This window comes from Octopus bimaculoides, chromosome 6 (assembly GCF_001194135.2).
Source record: "Octopus bimaculoides isolate UCB-OBI-ISO-001 chromosome 6, ASM119413v2, whole genome shotgun sequence".
In the NCBI taxonomy this organism is placed as follows: Eukaryota; Metazoa; Mollusca; class Cephalopoda; order Octopoda; family Octopodidae; genus Octopus; species Octopus bimaculoides.
The window spans coordinates 62399401-62416040 of record NC_068986.1 but is presented as its reverse complement, the minus strand read 5'-3'; the positions used below and the strand labels follow the sequence as shown (position 1 = coordinate 62416040).

General features: G+C 37.0%; 1 protein-coding gene across 1 annotated transcript in view; it reads left to right on the top strand.

The window, feature by feature from the left end:
* Nucleotides 1–16640, top strand: part of LOC106868711 (complement component C1q receptor-like) — a 200156-nt gene that overhangs the window by 83728 nt on the left and 99788 nt on the right. Inside the window, exons 4-5 of the mRNA XM_052968783.1 lie at nt 10134–10253; nt 15201–15320. Coding sequence (XP_052824743.1) covers nt 10134–10253; nt 15201–15320 — 240 coding nt within the window. The remainder of the gene's footprint in view (nt 1–10133; nt 10254–15200; nt 15321–16640) is intronic.

Sequence of the window (16640 nt, the reverse complement as noted above, 5' to 3'; positions counted from 1 at the left end):
AATGGCAGTCTATTATAGGATTACTTATTTATAGCTGAGCAGACATACAAACAAACCCACATACACACGTGTGTTTATGTGTATGTATATATTATATACATACACATAAACACACGTGTGTATGTGGGTTTGTTTGTATGTCTGCTCAGCTATAAATAAGTAATCCTATAATAGACTGCCATTATGTTCAGGGGGAATGTTGGCCTGCTCACCGAGCCAGTGGGGTGGCATCATTCAAAAGCTACAATACGAGAAAGCGCATTGTAACTAGCATGTATAACAACATCCAATAGTCTGGTTCATTCAGTAACAAGATATATATATATATATATATATATATATATATATATATATATATATATATATACATATATATATATATATATATATATTACTGGAATCACAGGAAGGTTAATGGTTTGGTCATGTAATTCATATGGACAAAGATAGTTGCATAAAGAAGTGTCAATCACTTAAAGTGGGGAGAGCCAGGAAGACATGGAACAAAGTATTGAAGGCTGATCTCAAGATATTGTACTTACAGTGGAGTGGATGAAGAATTGAGATGTCTGGCACTATGTTGTACTGCCTACTACAGCCAAATTGATATCCCAAAACCACCTTGGTAAATGCTTGTACATGCAGGGTTATACTCCACCTCCATTCTCTCTGTTCCATCAAGCATCCCTTTCACATCCTATCCCCTAACGTTGATCACTTCTCTCTTTGTGGTATTATTCAGCTACCATAATCCCCCAAAAACAGAAGAGGCACATAACATCTTCTCTCTTTGGTTACCTTCCCTCTTCCTCACCCCAGAACCACCTCCATTTATGATTGTCTTCCACCAGTCGACACTTTTCTGTGCTTTCAGCCACTGTTCTCCCCTCTGCTATGTTCAATCCTTAACACCTTTGTTACCTGCTGTCATTCCTTGTGCCCTTACATATTTACCATCATCACCATCCCTCCAAGCCATCACTTACTACAGTCATCTCTATCCCATCTCTTCTCACATTTTTATGAAATTATCTTCTCAATTCCAACTGCCCACTCACCCAGCCCATCCCTCAGTATCAGTTCACTTGTATTCACCCCCAACTGTCCCTCGAATATCCTGACATATCTCCACTACCATCTCTCTCTCTTTCTCTTTCTCCCTATCTAACTATCTATCTATCTATCTTCTTAAGTCTCTCTTTTCTTTTACAACTGTGGTATTCTTGTTTCTCTTCTACAACAAAACTCCTCTCTCTATCCCTCTATTATTCTTTTAACCTCTCATCAGCTGCCACACAGCCACCTCTCTCAATACTACTTCTCCTCCCAGTCAAGGGGTCTTTGTCTTGAAAATTACTTGGTGACCCTGCACATGCTGGTGCCATATAAAAAGCACCCAGTACACTCTGTAAAGTGGTTGGCATTAGAAAAGGTATCCAGTTGTATAATGTATAAACCATGCAAAAGAAGACAATAGAGCTTGGTGCAGTCCTTAAGCTTGCAGCTCTTGTCAAACCATGCAACCCAAGCCAGCATGGAAAATGAGCATTAAACAATAATGATGATAATGATGATATATGATGGGCTTACACAGTTTTTGTTACCAAATTCACCCACAAGGCACTGGTTAGCCCAGGGTTATTGTAGAAGACACTTGTCCAAAGTGTCATACAGTGAACTGAATCTGAAACCACATAGTTGTAAAGTGAGCTTCTTAACCATGCAGCCATGCTTTTGCAAGGAAAAGATTGACAGTGACTTTGAAGTTTTGACCTGCTCACTCACCTTCATCAGAGTCTAATTTACTTATGTTCCTTTTGGTTTTAAATAGTCTTTGGCGAAGGTTTTCTTTTTGGGAGTTGGGTGGTGAAGCTATGTGAATAGTAATTAGATGTGGTATTGGTAGATAGAAGTATTTGTGTAGGAAGGGAGGGAATAGAGTACAATGTTTGCAGAATGTTGGTTGATAAAAAAGATATAGCTAGATTTATTTTGGTTTGATGAGCAAAATTTTTTTGTCTAGGGTTTGGTCAGGTGTGGAAGTAAGGGTATAAATAGAAGTGTTGGCTTTAAGTCACTGCATTTTTTGTATATAAGGTTGGTTTTTGCGACATTTTAGAGTTCACAAAAGAATGCTTGCAGATAATATAGTTGGTCACATAGACTAGATCAGACAGAAGTTAAATTTGGTGATGGTGTTAGAAGCCATCTCTTGAAAAAAATAAAAGTAGGTATTTTGGGAAAAATATATGTTACTATAAATATTTATTAGGACTTTTTAATTTGTTTCTAGTGTGGTTTTTATATGTAATTGAATGTAAATCATGCATACACATAATTAAATATGTTACCTATACATCCAGATGTTTGCATGAAAATTATGTATTTTTGCACAGGTACATGCATCTATTTTGAGATATAAGCAATGTATTAATATAGCAATATGTATGCATACATATATGTATGTATGTCTATGCAGACACACATATGTGTACACATATATATAAATATATACATATTCCTAGGTATCAATAAAATATACCTACATGAATGTATATATGGGTACATATATGTAGATACATGTATGTGTGTGTGTGTGTGTGTGTGTGTGTGTGTGTGTGTGTGTGTGTGTGGCTTGTCATCATCATCATCGTCGTCGTTTAATGTCTGCTTTCCATGCTGGCATGGGTTGGATGATTTGACTGAGAATTGCCAAGCCAGGAGACTGCACCAGGTACCAGTCTAATTTGGCAAGGTTTCTACAGCTGGATGCCCTTCCTAATGCCAACCAATCCAAGAGTGTAGTGGGTGTTTTTACATGCTACAGGCACAGGAGCCGGTCAGGTGGCATTGGCATCACCCATGGTTGAATGGTGCTTTTTACCTGCCGCTGATGTGGGTGCTAGTCAGGCAGCACTGGCATCAGCCACACTCAAATGGTGCTTTATACATGCCATTGGCATGGGTGCCAGTCAGGCAGCACAGGCATTGGCCACAACTACGATTTTACTCGATTCAACACGTCTTTACAAGCACAGCATATTGACCAACGACTGAAGGGTGCTTGTAAACAGGTCAGCTATGTGATACTGACATTGGCCATGACTACAATCTCACTTGGCTTGCTGGGTCTTCTCAAGCACAGCATATCTCCAAAGGTCTTAGTTACTTCTCATTGCCTCTATGAGGCCCAGCGTTTGAAGGTCATGCTTCACCACCTCATCCCATGTTTTCCTGGGTCTACCTCTTCCACAGGTTCCCTCCACTGTTAGAGTGTGACACTTTTTCACACAGATGTCCTCATCCACATAGCCATACCAGTGCAGTCATCTGTCTTGCACACCACATCTGATGTTTCTTATGTCCAACATTTCTCTCAGGGTTTAATGTGTATGCACACATTACACATCCAGTGGAGCATACTAGCTTCATTTCTTTCAAGCCTACACATATCCTCAGCAGTCACCGCCCATGTTTCAGTGCCGTGTAGCATGGCTGTTCGCACATAGGCATCATACAGTCTACCTTTTACTCTGAACGAGAGGCCATTTGTTACCAGCAAAGATAGGAGCTCTCTGAACTTTGCCCGGACTATTCTTATTCTAGCAGTTACACTCTCAGAGCAACCACCCCTGCCGCTGATGTGGGTGCTAGTCAGGCAGCACTGGCATCAGCCACACTCAAATGGTCATTTAGGTAATAGAAACTATCAACTACTTCTAGTTTTTCCCCCTAGCATGTGATGGTATCTGTAGTCTGTACATCTTCAGTGTTTATCACACCTCTGCATATCTGCCATACACAAAAACTATCTTCCCAGCTAACCTTCCTTTGATATTGCTGCACCTCTTATGTGTCCATAACTTACATTGGGTACATCTTCTGGAGTTTCTACCTACGCCTTTGCTACAGATCAAGCAGAGCCATCTACCTGAAGGAATTTGTGATTTGTTCGCCTTCCTACTTACTAAGACTTTGCTCGTTTATACGTTTATATATTCATTTTGCAAGATTCTTGATGTGAATTTGTGTGTTGAAACAGATATTGTTGTATTTGGAGACGGTCATGTTGCTAGTTTGGCCAATGAAAACACATGCACTATATATTTGGTATTCACTTGCTTCAGATTTATTTTATATTAATTATATTTCAGCCAGAGTTCTTTCATCACACTTCTGTAACCTCATCAGCAGTCCATTGCTTTTTTCTTTCTTTTTTGTGTCTCACCTTACTAACAGTCTGCCATTTTGTATTCCTGTTGTATGTGTCTTTATTTGTGCATGCATATATCCTTGTGTGTGTCTATATTTGCACATGTGTATATCCCTGTGTGTGTCTATGTTTAGTGTGTGTGGGAATGTGTATGGTATTTACATTATCAGTATCCCTGTTTATTCACATTCATTTAATTTACTTTTATTTATTTTATTCATTTGTTTTTATCTACTTACTTTTACATTTCACTTTTTTTGTATTAATTTAAATTAATTTATTTTGTTTATGTATATAATTATTTAATTCCATTTATTTATCTGTGTATTGTATTAGTTTCATATTATTAGTTTATGGGGATCTTATACTGTCATAGGTTGTGGTGTATGTGTGGAGGGGTGCTAGTGTTCCATTCTAGTTTTCTATTTAGGCTAGGTTTATCTACTATTATGTATGTAGCTTCTGTAATTTGTCTAAGCATTATGTCTGTTCTATGTGTGGACAAGATTTCAACTTCTATGTTGTTGAGTGAGCCCCTGTGTTTCTACTTGGTGTGCTGGTATAGAACCGATGAGTTCTTCTCTTCCTTAAGTTCCCTCCAATGCTCGTTCACCCACTCTTCTATGCTCCATGCTGTCTCCCCTATGTACGTTGTTGCCTTGTTTCTGCACTGTCCCTCTGTACATCTTATACTATAGACTACATTCCTAGCTTTACAGTTTGTATGTGGGCTAAATCTACATACAATACAGTTCCTATCAGTACAGGGTGTTCTACTAAAAGGCTAGGTTCTACCAATTAGGGATTTGATAGGGTTACCTAGCCTTTCTACAACCTTAATTCTTAGCTTAAGCTTGTCTAGGGCCCTTCTAAAGTGGTATGCCATTTCGCCTCTGATATTTGTGGCTATCATACCATGAGTTGGCTTTCCTTATTTTCTTCTTAGTCCTTTCAATGATATTCCATGACTTGCTCCTATAGGGTGAGCAAATCCCATTCCTGTCATTACATATGATAGCTTCAAATTTCCTCATGGCTCCTTTATATACTCTGATCCAAGTAAATTAAATGAATGTGAATAAACAGAGGATATAATGCAGGTACCATACACATTCCTACACACACACTTACTAAACATAGACACACACAGGGATATACACATGTGCAAATAGAGACACATACAACAGGAATTCAAAATAGCAGATTGTTAATAAGGAGAGACACAAAAAAGAAAGAAGAAAGCAAAGGACCGCTGATGGGGTTACAGAAGTGTGATGAAAGAACTCTGGCTGAAATACAATTAATATAAAATAAAGCTGAAGCAAGTGAACACCATATATATAGTGCATGTGTTTTCATTGGCTAAATTGGTAACATGACCATCCCCAAATTCAACAATATATATATATCTACTGCTCAATCAGTAGAAACTCCATAAGATGTACCCGGTGTAAGCTATGGGCACATAAGAGGGGCAGCAATATCAAAGGAAGGCTAACTGGGAAGATATTTTTTGTGTGTGGCAAATGCTAAGGGGCAATAAACACTGAAAATGTACTGAAAACAGTTTCCGTCATATGCCAAGGGGAAAAACTAGAAGTAGGTGATAGCTTCCATTACCTGGGTGACCAAGTCAGTAGCAGAGATGGATGCTCTGAGAGTGTAGCTGCTAGAATAAGAATAGCCTGGGCAAAGTTCAGAGAGCTCCTACCTCCGCTGGTGACAAATGGCCTCTCACTCAGAGTAAAAGGTAAACTGTATGATGCATGCGTGCAATCAGCCATGCTATGTGGCAGTGAAACATGGGCCGTGACTGCTGAGGACATGCATAAGCTTGAAAGAAATGAAGCTACTATGTTCTACTGGATGTGTAATGTCAGTGTGCATACACAACAGAGTGTAAGTGTCACGAGGGAAAAGAAGCATCAGATGTGGTGTGCAAGAGAGACGACCGTACTGGTATGGTCATGTGTTGTGTATGGATGAGGACAGTTGTGTGAAAAAGTGTCACACTCTAACAGTGGAAGAGGTAGACCAAGGAAGACCTGGGATGAGGTGATGAAGTACGACCCTTAAATGTTGGGCCCCACGGAGACAATGATGTGTGACCAAGACCTTTGGAGATATGCTATGCTTGAGAAGTGAAACCGTAACTGTGGCCTATGCCAGTGCAGCATAACAGGCCATTTAAGAGTACTCTTCAATCAATGGGTAATAAACTGTGCTTGTGAAGACCTGTTGAGTCAAGTGAAGTCATTGTCGTGGCTGATGCCAGTGCTGCCTGACTGGCACCAGTGACATATAAGAAGCATGATTCAAGCATGGTTGATGCCAGTACTGCCTAAGTGACCCTCATGCTGGTGGCATGTCAAAAGAACCCACTACTCTCTTGGAGTAGTTAGCATTAGGAAGGGCAGCCAGCTGTAGAAAATTTGCCAGATCAGATTGGAGCCTGGTACAGGTTTCTGGATTGCCAGTCCTCAGTCAATCCATCCAACCTATGCCAGCATGGAAAGTGAACATTAAACGACGACGATGATGATGATGATGATGATATATATATATATACATGGTTTGATCAATAAGTATCCAGGCTGTTGTCGTAGTAACAAAGCTAAAGCACACAGAGTAAAGCCACTCAGCACAGATTGACCTTGAACTTTGTTGTGTATGTGCACTGAGTTTTAATGTTCTAGTTCACTTTGGCTGTTTACAACAATGCTTCGAAGGAAGGTGTGTAGCATATGATTGTCACACTGACCATGACAGGAAGTTGAGCAGAGAATCTGCATTAAATTTTGTCAAAAGCTTGATGATACCTGGTGAGAGACTTACGCAAAGTTTTCAAAAAGATTTCATCGTTCTTGACACAATCAAGGAGATCTTGTGCGACTGAAATCTGAGTGTCTTATTGGTCGACTGAAAGCAGTTTTGGCTCAAACTTGGCAGACACACATCTCATACTCAAATTTTCAGTTATAATGGACTGAACAGAACCATAACTAATCTGCACATTCTCTGATAACTCACAGATGGTAATTCGATGATTTCCCCTCACAGCTGCACACACATCTGTAATGTTTTTCTCAGTTCTGCTGGCTGCGAGTCTCCCAGAACATTCATCAATATCAACATTTTTTTCAGCCATCTTGGAAACATCTGAACCACTCGTACACTTGTGTGTTGCTCATACACTCCTCTCCATACACTTTCTGCAACTTTGAGCAGGTATCACCATGACAACTTTCTCTGTTATGGTCAATGTGATGATCACACGCTACACACCTTCCTTCCAAACACTGCTGTAAATAGCAGAAGTGAGCTAGAACATTAAAACTTAGTGTACATGCACAGCAGAATTCAAGGTCAATCTTTGCCAAGCAGGTTTACTCTGCGTGCTTTAGCTTCATTATTTATGTATAGTACTAAAGGCCAATCTCAAGACACTGAGGTTTACAAAGAAGACAAAGGACTGAGATACCTACCGCTCCTAAACCACCTTGATTAATACTTGTCTGAAAGCAACTCTGTCCCATGCCCACCTGCATCCTTTCTGCCTGTCAACCATCTCCTCACCAACACCTATCACGTATCTGTCATCTGAGAGCAGAATAGATGCATATCACTTCCATTTCCCATTATTTTCCCCTGCTTACTGTCTTCACCAATCATCTTTCTGTTGTTTTGTTCTCCATCATTAACACTTCACTTATCTGCTATCATGTTCAATGCCCCCACATACCTACTTCAACCCCTACCCCTGAACCCCTCTTATCTTTCACTCTATCATTTTCCCCCAGTCATCTCTACCCTACCAACCCACCCAGTAAACCTGCCAGGATTCAAGAAATAGTAATGGATATGAAACTGACCACTGTCTTCTTTTTGTGTACTTTTGATTTGGAAAAGTGTTTTCATGCATCACCTCAATCCAGTCACTAAGCAGAATGTCACTAATTGTTGTATAGAATCCATTTTCATCACATATCACAATGCAATCAGAAAATTAATCATTCTTAACATGCAAAAGATGTGCAGAGCAAACATCATGACAAAACTATTTTTCATACAACTCTTACACCACCAATTTTTTAGCTTTCTTTACATCTGCATGTGATGCAAATATCAAACAACTGTTGAATGGTCAATGAGAAGTTATTCTTCAGGTTCTTGCATTATTTTGCGTGGATGAAGTTCAATAATTACTCTCAGTTGATTGTTCTCAATCACAGAAGGCCATCTGCAACCTTTCCCATCATCAAAGCTCTTGAGATTTTGGGAACCAAGTTCAACCTGTACTTTGTTGACAGACCCCTGACCAAATACTTGGTTGATATAGTCAGCAATTTCCACTGCTTTGTCTAACTATTTTGAACTCACCCCATGAAATCACTTGAATTTGGTTCTTTTTTTCTTATTTAATTTGACAATTTAAAGTAATGAGGCAAAGCAACCATTAGCATAAATCAGTAGATAAAAATTAGTGCTTCAAAATGGTTGTATTATATGATTTTTGCTTTGAAATAAACATAAGTTTATTTCAAAATAAGCAACAAAGTTTAAAATTTTTTTAAATGATTAAAACTTACTATACTATTAATTTAAAAGCAAAAAAAATTAAGTACCAGCCAAAAAAACAAACAACAGTGTAGAAATATTAGTGTCACATGAAGTATATACATTACTGTTAAATATCCTAAAAATGAATTTCTTGTTGACATCAAATGTAGATTAATAGATATGGGAAAAGGTAAGGCAAGTAAAGCCAGTAAAAATATTTTAGAGTTTATCAATTTTTTATATTAAAAAGGCCATTAAGGTGGCAAGCTGGCAGAATCATTAGCATGCTGGGCGTCTTTATGTTCTGAGTTCAAATTCTGCTGAGGTTGACTTTGCCTTTCATCCCTTTAAGGTCAGTGAAATAAGTACCAGTGGTGCTAGTAATCAACCAGCTCCCCTCGAATATTAAATAGGCCAATTTTCTTGCATTATGAAATAATAGCTATCAAGGGATTCAGTTGCATAATTGATAAACACCTTTATGAATTCATGCAATTCAATGTAGTAGAGTTCTATCCATCTACAACAAAATCCTTTCTTGAAAAATCATTAGAATTCAGAAGTTATGTTCCAATTACGGATTCTAACATTAATGTTATTGAGAGGAAACTTTTGCATTTTTATAATTGTTTGGAGGTTAAATGTAATGCAGATTAATTGTGTAACAAATAAATGGGGGTTGAGGAAATAGACTGAAGTCAGAAGAATTTCATTGGATTGTTGAGAGAAAGAACACTATGAAGTGGGTTCCATTAATGAAGGTTGACATGTGTTTGAATATATGCACATGCTTATGGTAGCTGTTGGTAAGAGTGAGAAATGATTTGAATGAATATCAACTGAGAACTTTATGAATTTTTCATAATGAAATTCATAATTGGTAAAGAGAATTTACTTTTAATTTTTATGGCTTAGTCAGATGAGAAGGGGCAGTGCCCATAACCATTTTGTGGGGTCTCTGAGACTGGTGAAGAAAAAAGAACCATGACACATGACTGGAAACCTGGTTTAAATGCTTGCATCATTGTGAGACCTCATTAAAGACATTCAAAGCAAAGTAGTGGTGTTAAACAGAATAATGGATTAAGTCTACCACCCAAGAACATCTGATGGTCTTCCATACATGATAGGAATATTACCTGCAGTTGTGCACCATCCTTCCAGAATGTGAAATTTATCTTTACACCTTAAAACATGTGCTAGGCACTGGCTTATAGAAGTCTCTTGGAAATTAGGGAATGATGTTGTCTTTATATTGTTTCAAGGAACCAATTAAATGTTATGAAACACTCTCATTCATTTTGTTTTCTCTTTCAATTTTTAGCATTTTTTACAAGACTTATATATTTCTCTGTTTTAGATACTGATGAATGCTCAGTAAGAAATGGTGGATGCCAACAGAACTGTATTAATTCTGATGGAAGCTACAAGTGTTCGTGTAACTCTGGATATACACTAGTTAACACTACAAACTGTTTAGGTAGGTTTTCTTTAAAACACTCAAAATATAAACAATCTTTTGATTATAACAATGAAGCCTGATTCCTCAAGATTCCCATTTATGGCTAAGTGGACTTAAGCATTGGAACTTAAGTATTTCATGATTCATCACTTTTAGGACTCGAGGTCAAACATGATTTAGTCAATAGATGACTAACCAACCAACAGCCATTCATTCATGCTGTTTCATCAGTACTTCATATGTCCATGGCCAATATAACTTAGCTGTCATGGCCAAGTTCATGGTTTCATAGGTTGATATAATTTTCTGCTGTTGACATCAAGAGTACTACAGAATTGGTTTGCAGTACTGAGTCTATTTCTTCCACAAGGAAAGCTATATACAACAGCCTAGTATCTTATACATCAGAGATTTAGCTCTCAACCGTTTTAGTTATCTACAGCCATAACTCAGAATCAAGGATAAGTTGGGAATGTGTACCTTGCTTTTGCTAATTATTTTAGGTACCTATGTAGTCATAAGCAAACATCCCCTCTGTTCTCCCACCCTTGTCCCAGCAGAATATCCAGGATGTGACAGCTACAGAGAGAAAAGGTTGTATCAGACCAGGACCTATATTTTTTAATTGACCTTGGGCCGTGACTGCAATTTTTTTTATTAACCATGAGCTGTGACTGCTGAAGACATGTGTAGGCTTGGATGTGTAATGTCGGTGAGCACACATGACAAAATGTAAGCGCCCAGAGAGAAATGTTGGACATAAGAAGCATCAGATGTGATATGCAAGAGAGACAACTGCACTGGTATGGTCATATGCTGTGTATGAATGAGGAGAGCTGTGTGAAGAAGTGTCACTCCCTAACAGTAGAAGGAATCTGTGTAAGAGGGAGACCCAGGAAGATGTGGGATGAGGTGGTGAAGCATGACCTTTGAATGATGGGCCTCACCGAGGCAATGATGAAAGACTGGAGACCTCTGGAGATATGCTGTGAGTGAGAAGACCCGGCAAGCGAAGTGAGATCACAGCCGTAGCCTACACCAGTGTTGCATAACCAGCCCATTTAAAAAGTACCTTTGAATCGTCAGGCGACATGCCATGCTTGAGGAGACCTATTGGGTCAAGTAAAATCAAAATCAAATCAAATCAAATAGAAATTGTAGTTGTGGCCAATGTGGCTAATGCTAGAAAGGGCATCCAGCTGGAGAAACATTGCCAGATCAGATTGGAGCCTGGTGCGGCCTCCTGGCTTGCCAGTCCCCAGTCAAATTGTCCAACCCATACCAGCATGGAAAATAGACGTTAAATGATGAGGATGAGGATGAGGATGATGATGATGATGATGATGATGATGATGATGATGATGATGATGATGATGAAAGGCAAATTTGATTTTGGTAGGATTTATATTCAGTATGCAAAGAGTTGGAACAAGTATCACAATGCATTATATCTTACACTATAATGACATTACCAGTCGACTGTTTTTCATTTGTATTACACTGCATAAAGCAGAGCTAAGCATATTGCTTATAGATTTTTGTAATTCAGAATCGATTGAGTCAGCTGTCAGCAGTTAATCTCCAATATAAGACAATTATATGAATTAACCTCTATATAAACATTTGACTGGCTAAGAATAACACCCAAACAACACCTTATCACTCAAATTACACTTCGTCTTAAAAAGGAAAGACTTGTTGGATAATATAGTTCTAGATTTACAAGTGGGATGGTTATGACCGGTTGGATTATAAACTAAACAACGATAAAGGAATAAAACCAATAAATTCAGTATACCTAATTATAAATGTAGTTTTCCTCTACCAGCACAGATAATTTGCATACATCACCCAAACACATATGTATGAATAATTTAGATGTGCTACCAAATATTTAGGTATACAAGCTAGCAAGTCCAGAGGTTATAATTATATAGTTTCAGTAGTGTAGATATATTCAATAATATATTTTAATTTGTATAAGGCTTGGTAATATATACATTTAGGATATTTTTGTATAAATAATGCAATAAGAAGGTAGCTTCACAATTATGTGATTTTTGGTTCAATCCCACTGCATGGCACATTAGTCAAGTGTCTTCCCTCATAACTCTGGGTTGACAAAAGCTTTGTAACTGAAATTTGGTAAATGGAAACTGTGAACGACTATTGTTGTTCTTAGGTAAATGTTATCATCCATCATCACCAGGCTCCTGGGTGCCTTTTGCAAAGTACATTCTATTGCAATCATTCAGGCTACATATCATAAACTCCGCCCCCCAGCAGTCTCTGCTGTTCCTCCTGTAACTAATCCACAAAAAAATTTTAAGTTTTATTCCACCAAAAGACTCTATATGTTTTAAACACACACACATAATATACTTTGATATAATGGCATTTGTAGTTTTCATGCCATGACAGTGTATTGGGAAATTAATTTAGTCAAATGTCACATCTTATGTGACATGTGAAGTAGCTGTCTCACAATATCATAAAGACAGAGTTAAGTAAACTCTATCAAAACATAATCTAGAATAGCAGTCATTTCAATACCCTGGTATGTTGTCAGATCTTAAGATATCCCCTAAAATTTTCAATTCTCATCAAAATTCTGTTTTAAAATTATGAGTTATCTTGTGTCTGGACTACAGGGCCACCAAAGCTTTTCTCAATTTTGTTATTATTTTCTTTGCTTTCGTGTGTATGGGAATATGTGTGTGTGTACATGTGTGTGTGTACATGTGTGTGTGTACATGTGTGTGTGTACATGTGTGTGTGTACATGTGTGTGTGTACATGTGTGTGTGTACATGTGTGTATAAGTTGATAATTTGATACACATCTCAACTACAGCTCTAAATCACTTCATTAATAGAGTTTAACATTAAACTTTCCTAACAATAATAAAAAATCAAAGGATTATTTGATTAAAGTAACAAAAGAAAGGATTTTATTTGTTTGTTTATTTCATTTTTAGTTTTTAATAAATTTTGAAAATCATTGCTAGAAACAAAATTTTTCATAAATACACTTTATGAAAAAAATAAAAGAATTCTCTGATTTATGTCATTTTATTTCGCATCTGCCATATCATCATGGGAGAGGCCACCTATAATATTTCATAGATTTGCTCTCTCTTGTATTAAGAAAAAAATTCATTAAAAATATGAGATTAGTTTTATCATTTCAAATGAGTTTTTTTCCATTTTTTTTTTTTTTTTAAACTTTTTCTGAATAATAAATCAAAGTTCACAAATTCAACTCTCAACCTGGGCTTTCAAAGTGAGAGAAGAGTTCATTCTAGTTTAAAGTTTTTCCATATGAATTCCTGAAACTAATCCTTTTGCTTTCTCTAATGTGCATGTCAATACATTGTTATTGATAATGGACTACCATGTTTAATTCAATATTAGACTGTATAATCCAATATCAAATGGTAATAACGAGGAGAGGATAGTGATGGTGATTGCAATGATTAGGAGGAAGAGGCTACAAAGATAACAATAAATAAGAGAGGGAGGATGGTGGACTATGAATTCAACTGAATAAAATTATCCTATTATTAGAAAATGTTAACAGAAGTTGAAAATTCTACTAAGAATATGAAAATACATTTCACATAAACTAAACTAAAAAGATACATTTAATAGTTATAAACATTAAAGGAAATTACAGAACTATATACATACAGGTTGTGTGACAATACCAATGTAAATGTCATGAGTTTACTTATGAAACTGGAAGATGAGAAAAATATTTTCTGTTCAAAACATATTTAAATGTCCCATAAATAATGTAATTTTTACAAGGAGATTACTAAGAATAAATAAAGTCTGCAGCCCCTGGCCTTGCCAGTTCCTGTCAAGCCATCCAACCCATGTTAGCATGGAAAATAGACATTAAATTATGATGATGATGAATACATACTTTTTTAGGTACTGTGAATGAGCAAGTCATTTAAGTATTAGATAACTAGCCATAAGAGTTGGCAGATTATACCTATTATTGTCATCTGTGACCAAAATATTTGATTCTCAAGTGACCCAGTCCACCTAGCAATAAATACACAATGCAGAGAAGGAATAACATGCTGCTTTAAGTAACAACTGTACTATAAAATTTAGAAATTGTTTGCTTGTGTTAGCATACGCCAGTGATAAAGAAAAACTACTATAGAACATAGCTTTAGACCAGATCCTCCAATCATCTCAGTTTACCTTTCCATTATTCAGAAGTCTGTTTCTAATAGTTCTATACAATTCTATGTATGATGGCTGATGTACAACAGTTTATTCTATGTTAAAACGTTATTACAATACAATTATTAATTATTTCAAGAACAACTTCAACACATATAACTTACTTCCCACATTAACAACTCAGAACTTAGATCTGTTGAGTTTGGAATTATTCATGAGAAAAATTGTCCCTTATGAAAATTGCTGAAGATAATGAATTCTGGTATGCAATGGATCATTATTATCATTATCATCGTTCTAGCATTCATTTTCCAGTACTAAGTGGATTGGCTGGGTATGCTAAAGCCCCATACCACTATACTTTTCAAACCTGTGACATCTGTTTAGTAATCACAGGCTGAGACTAAACCATGCCACTTCTTTCTTTATCTTCTCTAATCTTCTCATGTATCTTCCACCTGCAGCATAAAGTACATTTTTCATCTAAAAGATGTCATCCATTCAAATTACATAGCCATGACAACACAGCTGCAATTCTTGTACATATCAAGTGATGCCTTTAATGGTCAGTCACTCTCTCAACTACCCTGTCAACATGCTTCTCATGCATGAGGTTATTGCTTCAATCTGCAGTTATCCAAAATTTAATGCTAAAATATAACTATTTTGCAAGTATCACACATCTTACGTACACTTCATGCAATCTGCCCTTTCCTAGAAGCAAGTTATATGTTATCCTCATCTGCTTTTTCTTTATTGTTATTCAGATATTGATGAATGTCAGAACAACCACAGTTTATGCCATCAAATATGTAACAATATAGATGGAAGTTACAAATGTTCTTGCTTCAAAGGATTTCAGCTCATTGACAACCATTTTTGTCTTGGTAAGTATATTTTATTTGTCACACTTTCTCTATAGCTGATATAGTCAGTTAATTAACTGCTCATGAGTTAAGTTGAGGATATTGGTTTATTAGTTTTTATTCTTATTTTTGATACATAATCTGTGGACAATAATGTTGTTGGATACAGGTTTCCAATGAGTAACCCAGAGTTGACTTAGAAGCAAGGTCACAAGCTAAAGGACCTCAAATCACTTAATGTAGATGTAATGGCCATCAGTAAGGTTAGAGTTTCAGATGCACTTGCACTGACCTTCCAACTGATTAGTTATAAAGACATCGGGTTGTGTTCTTGAGCAAAATATTTAATGTCAGTTATAAGCAGAAGAATAAGTTAAAGTTCATCAGGATAATGAGGAGAGGAAAATCAATGAGGGAAACAATATAGCAAAGAGGTATTGACCTCTTTGCTATATTGTTTCTGTATGCCTGTATGCCATTAAAAGCAATCTGTCTAGATGTATATAGGCACAACTGTGCAGGAATAACTCACAGTTGTAAGTAAAAAATTCAAGGCAGTGCCCCAGTAAAAGATAAAAAATATATATACTCTTTACTCTTTTACTTGTTTCAATCATTTGACTGTGGCCATGCTGGAGCACCGCCTTTAGTCAAGCAGATCGACCCCAGGACTTATTCATTGTAATCCTAGTACTTATTCTATCGGTCTATTTTGCCGAACTGCTAAGTTACAGGGACCTAAACACACCAGCATCGGTTGTCAAGCGATGTTAGGGGGACAAACACAGACACACAAACATATACACACACACACACACACACACATATATATACATATACACGATGGGCTTCTTTCAGTTTCCGTCTACCAAATCCACTCACAAGGCTTTGGTTGACCTGAGGCTATAGTAGAAGACACTTGCCCAAGGTGCCACACAATGGGACTGAACCTGGAACCATGTGGTTCGTAAACAAGCTACTTACCACACAGCCACTCCTGTGCCTATATATATTCTTTTCTTTTATTCTTTTATTTCTGTCATATGACTGTGGCCATGCTGGAGCAGTGCCTTTAGTCAAACAAATCAACTCTAAGACTTATTCTTTGTAAACCTAGTACTTGTTCTATCAGTCCCTCTTGCCGAACCGCTAAGTTACGGGTACATAAACACACCAATATCGGTTGTCAAACGATGGTGATGGGGACAAACACAGACAAACATACACACATACATATATATGTATATATACAACAGGCTTCTTTCAGTTTCCATCTACCAAATCCACTCACAAGGCTTTGGTTGGCCTGAGACTATAGTAGAAGACACTTGCCCAAGGTGC